Source organism: Abrus precatorius, unplaced genomic scaffold (assembly GCF_003935025.1).
Source record: "Abrus precatorius isolate BTA unplaced genomic scaffold, Abrus_2018 Scaffold2, whole genome shotgun sequence".
Lineage (NCBI taxonomy): Eukaryota > Viridiplantae > Streptophyta > Magnoliopsida > Fabales > Fabaceae > Abrus > Abrus precatorius.
Genome location: NW_020874362.1, coordinates 21760717 through 21774830, shown reverse-complemented (window position 1 = coordinate 21774830; position 14114 = coordinate 21760717). Strand labels below are relative to the sequence as shown.

Sequence of the window (14114 nt, the reverse complement as noted above, 5' to 3'; positions counted from 1 at the left end):
GATTTACGTTTGATTCTTTAACGGTGCAGTGCGACATTAACAGTCCTAAACATTAGAAATGATAAATTGATATAAATATGAATTTAAAAATATTATATTCTAAAATATGATATTTTAGAGAAAATCACAAAAATATGGATGGCAATTTTTAAATAAAATAAGCTAATTTTAATTTTAACAAACTACCTAATTTTATTCCAAGGTCACCGGTGCTGATTTTTGGATTTATATATATATATTTTTAAAAATGGCTATTAATAAATTTTAAATTCTTATATTTTCGTAATTTCTATTTTGATATATATTATTTTTAAATACTATATAAAAAACCAACCCCATTAGATAGTGTATATTATCATACTATGATACGAATCACCTTTTTACATGGTTAAAACGGAAATTAATACATAATCACGAGAGTTTGTAGTAAATTCATACATTCAAAGTCAAAAAAATAAAATAGATTTGTATTTAAAATATCACAATCGATCAATATTAGCAAAAAAAATAAAAATATCACAATCAAATTATAATATTTATTCATACAAATAAAACATCTTATTATTAAATAAAATATTCAATTTTTTTTATCTATAATCAATTTTAAATTGAATAATCTAAATCAAATATTCTATTTAATAATAAAAACAATAATATATTTTTTTAATATATATATATATATATATATATAAAAGCATGATTCTCTCACAATATAAGTTTAAAAACTCTTACATTCGATTTGAGCCTTTCATTTAACTTAAACTGTGTTATAATTTATTATTTCACTAAACATTAGGTGTAAGAAGATCCTCTCCCTTCCCCTTTCTCTCTCTAAAATCTATCTATTTATATCTATATATAAAATTGATTACGACAATTTTTTATTTTATATATTTATACTAAAATTTATGATTATTAAATTTTGAAATGCTTAGAGTCATTTATAATATTGGTAACTATTATATTTATATCAAATTTTATTATTATAAAAATTTAGAATGTTTAGAATCAATTACGTTATTAGAAATAAAATATTATCTTCTACCTACTTATTACTATATATATTTATAATAAAAATTATAATTATTAAGATTTAAAATATTTAGATTCATTTACACGGTTAATGATATAGATAGTCAAAACAAATGTTGATAATGTTAAAATCAAAAATAACATATTGACTATGAATTATTTTTTAATAATCATTTATTGAAGTTAATTATGTTGGGAAAAGAAGAAAATTCACCTTTATCTCTTGAGAATTATCCTTTTAATAGAGAAATAAGATAAAAATAATTACACAAAAATATAATGTAGAAACTTTAAAAATCGGAGAAAAAATCACGGTCATTGTCTAATGACAACCATAAAATAATACAATGTGAAAATTTTACAAGCATAGACTATTTTTTCTTACCCCAATTACACCCACACTCTCCAAAGTAAGTAATTAAACTAAACTAAAATAGACACATCTTCCATTTTCATTGCCTATGCCAGCAATCATTATTTATACTGACAATTATACTTCACCATAAAGAGTATACTCACTTGGAATTAAACCACTCTAAGAATTTTCTTTCACCGCACACTCTGCATCAATGCCAACCAATGCCCATGTACACTTACCACACACCTTGCATCAATGTCATTGTGCACCCTATATCAATGTCAGTCAATACTCGTGTACAATTACCACACACCTTGCATCAATACTAACTAATGTCCATGTAAAATTACCGCACACCCTGCATCAGTGTTAGCCAATGCTTATGTGTAATCATAGATTCTTCCATCAAATTTCTTTATGTCACATTTAACAATACTTGCAAATGACGTTATAACTTCAGAAACCAAGGATGATTCTCTAACAACAAGGAATTAATCTTTTTTTATGTGAAAGATCAGGCTGCAACCACAGAACATAATAAGAATATCCTACCCAACCATAAGCCCTGAAATTGTTGGGAAAAGAAGAAAAGTCACCTTTACCCTTTAAAAATTACCCTTCTAACAAATAAATAAAATAAAAACAATCATACAAGAATATAACGTGGAAACTCCAAAAATCAGAGAAAAAATCACAGTTGTTGTCTAATGACAACCAGAGAATAATACTATGTGAATATTTTACAACACATAGACTATTCTTTCTTGTCCCAATTATACTCATACTCTCCAAAGTAAGTAATTAAACTAAACTTTACAACACTCTAATATAAAAGTATAAGAAAAGTCAAATACAAACTTAAAGTGCTTCTGAGTGATGTGTCTTAATACCATGGACACATGTCTATTATATAGCCTTGTTCATCCTAGGCAATGTGAGACTTCTTCTAACATACCTTGAAAAATGTAAGATTTTTAAGATGTACTATTTTTACCAATCCCAATAAATTATAATATTTTGCATAACTTAAGAATTAAAATTATCATTGATTCATAATTATTATCTTTAAATTGTATTTAAAATAATTCTATTAGAATTGATTATATATATATATATATATATATATATATATATAAAACTATATAGATAGTTATATACTTTTTAAAGAAACAATAACAAATTTGCTATGAGTGATATTTAATAAAAATTATTTAAATTTATTAAATATTAAAAATAAAACAAAATTCATTGTGAAATATTAAAAAAAGGAAAGAAATATTAATTAAATTACATAAAAAATTCGTAAAAATTAAATGAAGTTATCAAGTGATGTATTTTTTTTTTTTTTTGCTAATAACTTAAATTAATAGAAAACAAAATTGTATCTTATATTCAAATTTGAATGTATTAATTTAAATTATTATTTTATCTTGTAAATTATTAAATTATATTTATGATAAAATAAATAAATTATAATGCAAATGAAATTTTTTTTTTATCATACACAACTTTTAAAAATTTTTAAAAAATTCTCTCTATTATCTTACTTTATTTTTGTATTTTATAATCATGTCAACATTAAAACTTATCCATCTAATTAAGTATATATATTATTAATATTGATATTTTTATTTTATTTTTATTAAATTATATTTATATATTTTATTTTAATTTTTTAAATAAGCATAAAACTATATTATTTTTAAGTGATATCATATATTAAATTTTATTTTTAATTGATTAAATTATATCAAATCTATCAAAATTTTTTTAACTAAATTAATCTACGATAGTATAAATTTATATTTTCTAAAATCATATCATAGTTGACATATCATATAGTTATATTTTTAATTTATAAATAAAAATATTTATAAATATTTTTTTAAAAAATAAAATCTCATGTTATAAATATACTTCTTAAAGAAATTTTAAACATACTAATAATAAATAAAATATAATTAATAAAATATAACATTATTAAATTGTGATTATTTTTTATAGCGCTTAAAATATTTTTTATAATTTAATTTAATTAAAATATACAAATCAGTTTATATAAAATTAATTACACCTACTTATTATTATATACATTTACAACAAAGTTTATATTTATTAAACTTTAAAATACTCAAAATTACGTAGAATTTTAGTAATAAGAATGATTAGAGTATAAATGATTGTACATGTTAAAAATAGAATAACAATTTAATTATGAATTATATTTAATAAAAATTTATTAAAAACTTTAAAATACTTAGTCACATATAATTTTAGTCACATATATTATCAAAATAGATGTTAGTGTACATTAAAAATAAAAAATTAAATTAACTATAAATTTTATTTAATAAAAAATTATTAAAATTAATTACAATATTTTATATATCTTAAGAATTTAAATTATAATTGATTCATAATTATTATATTTGAATTATATTTAAGAAAAATTTATTAAAATTAATTATATATAAAAATTTTACACTGATAGTTATATAATGTTAAGAATAGAAATAACAAATTAACAATAAATTTAAGTCTTATTCAAATTTGAATGGTATTAACTTAAATAATTTTATTAATTCATTTAATATATTTAGCATTTAAAAATGTGTATTAAAAATTATATACTTACAAAATTATAATTTTGTATTGCATATTATTAAATTATTTTTATGATGAAAAGATAAATAAATCATAATACAGATAAAAAGATAATATTTATTAAATTAATTTTTCATTGTGATATATTATTAAATATATCTTTATCTTTACCTATATAATAAGTAATTTTAACAAAACTTTTAAAAATTTGTCAATAATTTTTTATATTATATTACTTTGTATTAGTACTTTTTTAAATTTTAATATTTCTCTTACAATTATGAAAAATTTACTATCAAATAAAGAATGAATTATTTTTTAAAATATTATTTTAATATTTTTAATATTAATATTTTAAACTATATTTATTTATTAATATTTTATATTCAAATTATTTAATTATTGAAACTTTTTTGAAATGAAAATTAAATTTTAAATTTTTTTAAATTTTTTTTTAGAATATTCAATTATGTAATAGACTTACAATTTGTTTTGCAGTTATAAACTATATTATATCTAAAATATAAAGTAAGATAAATATATATATTTTTGCATTGATATAATTATTTATGATATTATATTCTTAAAATTAATACTAATTTAAAAGTTAAAAAATATTTTAAATTAAAATTATTAATTATTAATATATATTTATTTATTATATGTCAAATTTAAATATGTTATTTTAAAATCATAAATTAATTATTTTATATATTATTTATCAAATAAATTTATATTAATATTTATTTTAATTCTTGAAAAATACAAATTAGATTTCATTTAAATAGATCTTGAGTATAATACTAAAACTCATTGTTTATTAAAAAATATTTTTTTTATATTTTTACATTAAAATATTTAATAACAATAATAATATAATAGATTTACATTATTTGTATTGATAAATAATTAAAAAAATTTACTGTTTATTTTTTTTATGTTTTCTTTAATTTTTTTTTTAAAAATATTTTTTATATTTACATCAATTAAAAGAATAACATTTTTTTATTATTAAATAGAATAAAAATATATAAAATATAAAAAAATTTATATATAAAAATATATTTATTATATTTTTTAATATAATTATATTTGATATTATTTAATATAATAAAATTTTATTATTATATAATTTTATATTTAAATTATATTTTTTGTTTATTTTAAAATAAAATAATTTAATAAAAATATAAATAAATTTATATAATATATGAATATATTTATTAATTTATAATTAAATTATTATTATTATTATTATTAAGATTTAAAATATTTAAAATCACATATAAATTAATTTTAATTATTATATTTATTTACATATATAATTTATTTTAAAAAATAATTAAAATTTTTATTTTATTTTTATATTAAAAATAATTATTATTTAAATTATAATTATTTTAAATTTAAATTAATTAATAAAAAATATAAATGTACTTATACAAATTCGTGCATTGCACTGAGATATTCACTAGTTGAATATAAAAATTGTACATTAATAATTAATGTTATATTTTTAATAATAATTATTATTATTATTATTTTCTTTTTTATATGTTGGTGGACACGATATAAAAATGATAATAATGTTTAAAGTCAAGTTTAACTAGGCGTTGGGTTGAACTTGGGGTCTTCTGCTCTGAACTTTGGGGGTTCGCGAATCACACAACACAGTCTGTGGTTTCTGAACTAAAGCCAGCATGCAGGTTTTCCTAACGTCTTTAAAACGCTCTCTTCCTCTTTCTAAAGCTCAGGCTGTGACACAATTTTATTTTATTTTCATCTATTCAAACTGTGACCTAAGCAAATTGAAATTGAATTTTTGAAATAATTGATGCGTTTTATGCAGGCCAGTGATAGGTTTAACATCAATTCTCAACTTGAGCATCTCCAAGCTAAATATGTTGGAACTGGACACGCCGATTTGAACAGATTGTCGGTCTCTTTTAATTATTATTCCTTCAAATTAATATTTTTTCACAATTTTTATTTTTAACCCTTTTGTTAATTTGTGTGTGCAGTGAGTGGGCGGTGAACATTCAGCGTGATAGCTATGCATCATATATTGGGCACTACCCTTTACTGGCATTCTTTGCTGTTGCTGAAAATGAATCTATTGGAAGAGAACGCTACAGCTTTATGCAGGTTCTCTCTCTTTTTCGCAATTTTTTTCTTTTTTTAATTCCTCATATGATAGATGAGTATATTTTGGTGTGTGATGCTGCAATTTGGCTGTTTAATTTTCCATTGTCTTGTCACCAACCTTTTCACATAAAATTAGGTCTTTCTCTCGAATCCATTAGTGTGTTTCACTGTTATTTTAGAGAAAGAGAAATTCAGCAATGGTCTTGTTAATATACTCTTTACGACGCCACACTTTATCATTGTGTGATGTGAGTGTGACTTGTTAAATTATGTGTGTCCTACTCCTTATTTAGTGGGTCACATATGGATTTCAATCAATAGTAAAGAGTATTTTAAAAAACATTGTGTTGTTAACTTTCCTCTTTGGTTAAACAAGTTGTTCATGGGTTTTTGAGATGAAAACCAAATTATTTGTTACTTGGAGTTCTTCGCTGGTGAAGTTGTGTTAGCTAGTGCTGTTGTTGTTCTCTTATTGGGGAGATTCTGACTGCATCCCTTTGTTATTATGATTTTTTTAATGCCTCTTGCTATGCTCTTTTTAAGAGTAGTCCTTTCTTTTGGTGTTTTTCATGTTGTTGTATCTTGCTGCACATCCCTTAGTTCTATTTACTATAGATGCATGTTGCTAGCTTATTATTTTGTTATTTCTTTTCAGAAAGTGTTGTTTGTGATAGCTTAAATAGGATACAAATAATCTAATAAATTAAATTTCTAAACTACTGCTTACACAGTCATTTTCTGTTACAAAGTGTCAATGATTCCTTCCAATAAATACATAATCAGACTGGTAACTAATCTCATTATTATGGGATTTTGTTCTGTGACTTCTGTCTATTCAAGGAAATATTCAATTTGGACCTATTCTGGGGGATATGTGTAACTCCCCTTCAAACTAGTGAGTGGATATTATCCATTTTCAAATCCTAACTTGCCAACAATATACTTAAATGTAGAACTACTTAATCTTTCATCAGTACATCTGTGTGTTGAATTCCTTTAGATACAAATGATGTATGAATTTTCCTGTTATCCAACTTCTTTTTGAAGTGTCTATCTACTTCAAGTTCAACATGCTTGGCTCCTATCATGTTGCTGATAAGTATTCCCTCGAAATAAAACTGGTGGATCTCTACCATAAAGTGCCTTGAAAGGGGTCATCTTAGCAGAACTATGGTAGTTGGTGTTGTACCAAAATTCTGCCCAACTCAACCATTGAGGCCATTGCTTGGGTTTGGATCCTGTGAAACATCGCAAATATGTCTCTAAACACCTATTTACCACTTCTGTTTGACCGTTTGCTTGAGGGTGGTAGGCCGAACTGTATTTGAGTTTAGTACCAGCCTGTCTAAACAATTCTGACCAAAATTGACTGAGGAAAATTTGGTCTCAATCAGAAACAATGGATGTAGGGAATCCATGCAGTTTTACCGCCTCCAATATAAAAACTTGAGCTACTTCCTTAGCTGTGAATGGATGAGCTAAGGCTAAGAAGTGAGCATATTTGGACAACCTGTCCACAACCACTAATATCGTATCTTTTCCGCTAGCTTTGGGCAGTCCTGAAATAAAATCCATGGAAATATTACTCCAAACTTGTTTGGGAAGTGGTAATGGCTGCAAAAGGCCAGCTGGTGATAAGGTCTGAGTTCTGTTGTGCTGGCAAATGTTGCATGCTTCAATAAATTGTTGAATGTCACCCTTCGTACCCTCCCAATAAACCACTCTTGTCAATCTTTTGAACGTTCTGAAAAGGCCCTAATGTCCCCCTACTGCTAAAGAATGGAAATCTGCCAATAGCAAGGGAATTCGCGTTGAATTTCTTGCAAGAACAAGCCTATTTTTGTAATAGAGCCTCCCTTGCTGTAAAGTATAGTGTTTGTGTGATAAAGGATCTGCTATCAAATCCTGCCGTAATCGCTGAAGTTTGGAATCCTTTTCCATTTCATCCTCCAACTTGTCCCAGTCATCAAAAGTAATGGTGGAAATGGCTGCATACATCATTTTTCATGACAAAGCATCAGCTACTCTATTGTCATTACCTGGTTTGTATTAATTTCAAAATGAAACCTAATTAATTTAGATGTCCATTTAAATTGATTCTCCCCCATTAACTACTGCTCTGTTAGAAATTTAAGAATTTTCTGATCAATCCGAATCACAAAGTGACATCCCATTGAATAGTGCCGCCACTCTGTACTGCAAAAACAGTAGCCATAAGCTCCCTCTCATAAACTGATTTTTGTTGAGCCCTGATAGACAAGGTATGACTTAAGAAAGCCACAGGACGCCCTTCTTGCAATAGAACAGCTCCTATACCTTTTCCGGAAACTTCAGTTTCAACAATAAACCGTTTAGTAAAATCAGGAACTGCCAAAACTGGTAATGTTGTCATAGCTATATGTAACAAATCAAACGCCTATTGTGCTTCCTTCCATTGTCTAATGGAAATTAACTCTTTGCAGCAACTTAGTGAGTGGCTTAGCTATCTTTCCATAGTCCCATACAAATCTTCTGTAATAGCTGGTAAGTCCTATGAAAACCCCTCAAACCCTTTACCTCCTTGGGAATGGGCCACTCTACAATATGTGTCCTCTCCCTCGAAGATTGGAATTTCAAGTTTCCCCCACTGATCATCCCCTTCAACAACGTGCTTGTTTCTGTCCACATTCTCACTTTCGGCCTCCCCAAGGGTATTGTGATTAAGACCCAATTGAATCTCTCCTAATCTGTGTAATATCTCTTCGACGTTGCTTTTAGTGTTTCGTACCCAAGCCTCCATCAACGACCTGTGTTCACCTTCCTCTTCCTTCTGTTTTTGCAGATCCAACAAACTTCTTTCCAATGTCTCTATTCGGCTTTCCATCCTTGTTCCCACCATGAACGTGCCCAAGATCATAGAGCTTTGATACCAGTTGATAATATTGGTCAAGTACAGTAAGAGAAAAATATCTGTATTATTCACAAGAACACCTCTGGTCAATGTGACCCTGAGGTAGAAACAGTACAATCTGTATAGGTACTCCTAGAGACCCTGAATACTCTTCCCACTCAATTCTCAAAACCAACCTGTTCCCTCCTCTTCCTTTTATATCCCTTATCCTATTAATGACCAGTCCTAACTACATTAGTTAGTTCCGTTCTGGTCTCCTACCTTATTCTTATATTGCCTCATATGCACTTTCTTTAATTTGGTCTGCTATCAGTTGCACTGGATTATATGTGAAAACATTGTTTCCTTTTATAGACATGCTTATTTTTGTGTTTGGGAGTTTTAGAAGGAAGCAAAGGGGCAGGGACAAACACCCTAGAAAGCTCTTTCAGAATCCTTACTTGTCAGTTCCCCACATCAATTCAGGAATTCTTTTGAATGTCATCTACTTTTTAAATTTCCTTGTTACCTTCTTTCTCTTTTACTTTTCAAACAAAAATAAATATTATTAGATGAGAGAAACAAAGAAGTATGCAGGAAAAAGAAAAAAAATATAAAAAAGAATACACAAGAAATCTTATCAGCTAACTAAAGCTAGCTAACCTCTTTGCATGTTGGACAAAGACCACTATGAAGAGGCTATGAAAATCAGTTATTTGCTTTTTCTTATGGGAGAGGCAGTGGCTGAAATCTGTGTTAAAAATTTTAGTGTTCCTTTCTAACCAAGGAAGTGAGTTATATTATACACCATACACCTGCAAAGTGATTTCCCCTGTTTGTTCTTTCCTAAACCTCTGAAGTGACAGAAGATAAATTTCTCTGAACTCTCTTGACAGATTCTATATTCATAGAAGTTACCACCCTATACCACAATTGTGTAGCAGCTGAGCAATGTGAAATTAAATTGATGCTTATACCACAATTATGGAGCAGCTGAGCAATTTGAAATTAAATTAATGTAGCCTCTGAATTGAGCACTAGGGGAGAGAGCTTCACAACATATCTATTAATCTTATTAATTACTACAGTCAAAATGAAATATTTTACCTAAAGGGGAACCTTGGAGTTCCAAAAGGAATTTGCAAAAAAATTGAAAAATTTCCTTGTTTAGTGAATAAAGAACTGAAAATAGGATTATGTGGAAAACACTCCAGAGGAGGCTAGAGTCAATATCTTTATTTATCTACTAAAGAACAGCTCAGTCAAACAAATCAAGAAAAGATTCTGTTTTCATAGCTTCTTTGTCTGTAAATTTTGGAGAATATTGAAATTCCAAGAAATGGAAGAATCTGATGGACACCAACTGGTGTGAGAATAAAGACTGAATTGTATTCAATTGAACTGATACGAAATTACAAATTACATAGGAAATTGAGCAAAACGGATTGAGTACAAAGGCTTCCTCCCAAAATGTTCAGGAGCCTGGTCTCTCCCTTCCCAAAACCACTCAAACTGCCTGCCCTCCTTCCTACCTCTTCTGATATTTTTATTCTGCTCATAACTGCCGTAACTGCCTAGAGGCAGTTACGCTTGCCCCCACTACTAGCCGTCCAGTGCCTAATTAAAATAACAACTGCTAAAATAATTAATAACTGCTAAGACAATTCAATCCTAATAAAAAACCTAAGATTTAGCTCTCTTCTTATAATGTTTACTTATAAGGGGCCTAACAGAATCCTAGCAAGGATAGAAGCTGATAATGGAGGCTATAGTATAGGAATAGTAAAAGGATTATCCCCAACTGATAAACTCTCCCAAAAACTTAGACAAGTCATGTTCCTAAGTTTCTGTAACATTTTTTTTTTCCTTTTTCCTTTGATTCCTTTCCTTTCAGCTCCAAAACAAATGGTAATTCTATTCCCCTTCCTGCTTTTACTTTTACTTGCCATGTATCATTTTCTGTTCCTCTTGAAGAATGCCTGGAATTAGGTGAGACTATACTACTAAATGAAGAGTAGTTATTTTGCGAACGGAAGCTCAATTTTGTTCTTATCTTGCTGTTAACTCTTGTTTTTTTTTTTTTTTCAATGTCATTGTTTTCAACTATTCAGTCGTTGCTCATTACTCTGTGCTTGTCAATATTTGGAGTTTCTGTGAGAGGTCAAAGTCAACTTTTGACCAATCTTGTTTGGTTTGATAACTTTTTTTAAGAGAAATGAGTACTTTAATTTCAGGCTTATAACCTCAATTGACTTGATTTGAGAAGATAGACGCCTTTTCATCTTTGAAATTGAGTTTTTTTCCTCATGTGGCAAGTTTTACTCAATTGAATCTGTACACATCCTGTATTTGCATGATTTTATTAAAACATGATTTGATATATTTCTTAACCAAAAATTTGTAGTGTTGTTGAAAGCTGTAGCATCTTTTTTCCATTATTTTGGGAGTAGAGCTGAAAGAAAAATTATTGTTGATTATACCGTTAATTTGATTCTTCAAGGATTTGGTTTTTGCCACTTCCTCTACCTTAGTCCTCCAAAGGTTTTTGTCTCTAAATTAGTCCCTTAATAATATATAAAAGGTCACCAAATTTATTCATATGGAAGATAAGTTGGCATCATAAAAGGATGAATTTGGTTACATTTTTGTATCTTTAAGGAACTAATTTTGGTTAAGAAATGTTTGGAGGACTAATATGGTGACCCTTCAATATTTGAGGAACTAATTTAATGACAAAAATTTTTGGAAGACAAAATGGGTCAATTATTTTTGTATATTGCACTAATTGAAAATATGAAGAAAATCGATACCTATAATCTCATCTAATATTTCCATGCAGTTCTGAAAACATAGAACTCTTATATATCTGATTGTATATCTTTTTTAATAGTGTAAGTCTCATATTAAGGTGGTCAATGATTGCTGTTATTAGATATAATATGAGCTATTGAATAGAGGAAAATTTGACTAAACTCTATAAGGCATCCTTACTAAATAATGTAGTGGTTGTTACTGTCCTCTTATTTGACAAATGCTACCTTTTGTGCAGAAAATGCTCCTGCCTTGTGGTTTACCTCCCGAAAGAGAAGAAGATTAAGAATTGCCATCTGGATCAAATGTTCACAGCATAGTTATAGCCTTTGAGGTTTGTTGTACCGTGTTATCTGATTGAGGAAACAGATGGTTGTGTGTGACCTTGATTAGAGATTGTTGCATCATCTTTCTTTAGCTTATAGATGCTTAGGCTTTAGTTTGTAATGGAGCTTGGAAAGTTTAGTTTATTCTTAATGAATGTTGTCTGAGTTTCCTAAACTATGACCTTTATAAATTGAATGCAGCTTGGGTTTGCATCCATGAAAATGTGATTCTCCTATGGAATGTCTTTTATATCATGCACTTTTTATTTTTTTTGGCTTGAACTCGATTTCGGGAACAGAGAACAGTCGTTACCAAGACCCAAGCTGCATGACCAGACCGTGTAATTGGCTATCGTGACCATGTTTAATTGTTAGGAATACCCAGTTTAATCGTTTTGATAAGATGAATCTGTGGCAGGTTTTATCATTTTAACATTCGGCAATGGTTTATATTTAGGATGTGTGATAAAATTAGCAGATAAGTTTGTTGAAAGTTGAGTCAGTAGGTGAAAGCTAGCTAGCTAGCTAGAAGGTTTAAGTTTGTTAAATTTGAAGTATTTGATAAAATTAGCTTTTTAGACTAACTAATTAGAGTAAAATGGCATAAAAGGACATTTAATTATTTAACTATCGTTTATTGTTGTAAATGTTTTATATTTTATTTTTATTTCAACTAATTTGTTATCTTAAAGATTAAGATAATATTTTTACTTTTATATTTTTAATTATTTCATTTTAAAAAGGAATGATATTTGATTATTTGTTAAATTACCCTTAAGAGTATAGGGATCTAGTATTTTCCAAAGCAATGAACGTTATAACATTTATTTCGTTTTTCGTCTTTTGTGATCGATTCTTTTATAGTTTCAACAACAAAACAATATCTTATTTAATTAAATGGACTTCTATATTTTGAAATTTTCAGATGTTTACTTCTTGATTTTGAATTGAAATTTTAAAATATTAAGTTTATAGTATAAAATTTAACGAATCAATCGATAAATTATTTGATATTTCTTAACAAATTTGTTTATAGAATTTTGGATAAATCTAATATTTGTAAGTATATTAAGTTTATTTTCATTTTTATTTTAAAAAGTATAGCATTCGTTAAAAGTGAGAATGATCAATGTGAAGCTTTAACTTATTTTTAAATTATATGAAATTTTATAGACTTGATTTACTTGACAAAAACTCTTAATTTAATGGTTATATTAACAAAATTAAATGTCTAAAAAATTTATAAAATAATAAATTTAATAAAATATATGAACCATCGTGATTAAGATATTAAAGGTATGTGATAATTTTAAATTTTAAATTTTAAATTAATTCATGTAACTAATTAATTTTTAATTTTAATAATCTGTACTGTTATATAAATTTGATATTTTTCTATTTATATAAAAAATATTCTCATGAATTATATAAGGGGTTTTTACATAAATAAAGTAAAATAAATATTATATTATGTGTATGTTCAGAATTAAATAAATTTATGTAAATCTATTAATTTGAATTATATAAAAGTTAATTTTAATTGACTTTTATACAAATAAGAAATCGATTTTTTATTCACTACACTGTTGCCCGTTGTTTATTACCTCGATTTAAATTGATTTTAATATTACCTACTATTGTGTTTATAATCAAAGAAGTTGATTATAGTTGATTTTATTACTGAATAAATGTATTAGTTGATTATTTATAATTGACTTTTAGTCTTACAGAGCTACAATGTTGAAGTTGAGAAACATTTCCTGGATCCGTGATCTTAGCTGTCCAATTTCTTCCAAGGATGCAAATAGATAGAAGGTTCTCTTGTAAATTAGAACCTGTACAACTTAAAATCTTTAAAGAGTACAAGAGTTATCTGGAAAAAAGGAACTAAATTGGAATAAAAGGGGTACAAAGAAAAGTCTCTCATGTTGGGATCAAAGAAAATTAAAGTAAATTTAATTATAATGGT

General features: G+C 26.5%; 1 protein-coding gene across 2 annotated transcripts; it reads left to right on the top strand.

Annotated features, from left to right (window-relative positions):
* The first annotated feature begins 5598 nt into the window (after nt 1-5598).
* On the top strand, nt 5599-12378 carry LOC113857962 (uncharacterized protein At4g14342). 2 transcript variants are annotated; one of them, XM_027490320.1, is made up of 4 exons: nt 5599-5700; nt 5844-5929; nt 6016-6139; nt 12058-12378. In XM_027490320.1, the coding sequence occupies exons 1-4, from the start codon at nt 5695-5697 to the stop codon at nt 12103-12105; spliced, it is 264 nt and encodes an 87-aa protein (XP_027346121.1). In that variant the 5' UTR covers nt 5599-5694; the 3' UTR covers nt 12106-12378. The 2 variants fall into 2 exon arrangements, with proteins under 2 accessions (XP_027346121.1, XP_027346120.1); XM_027490319.1 differs by having other exon boundaries at nt 5686-5929; nt 12058-12361.
* The last annotated feature ends 1736 nt before the right edge of the window (nt 12379-14114 follow it).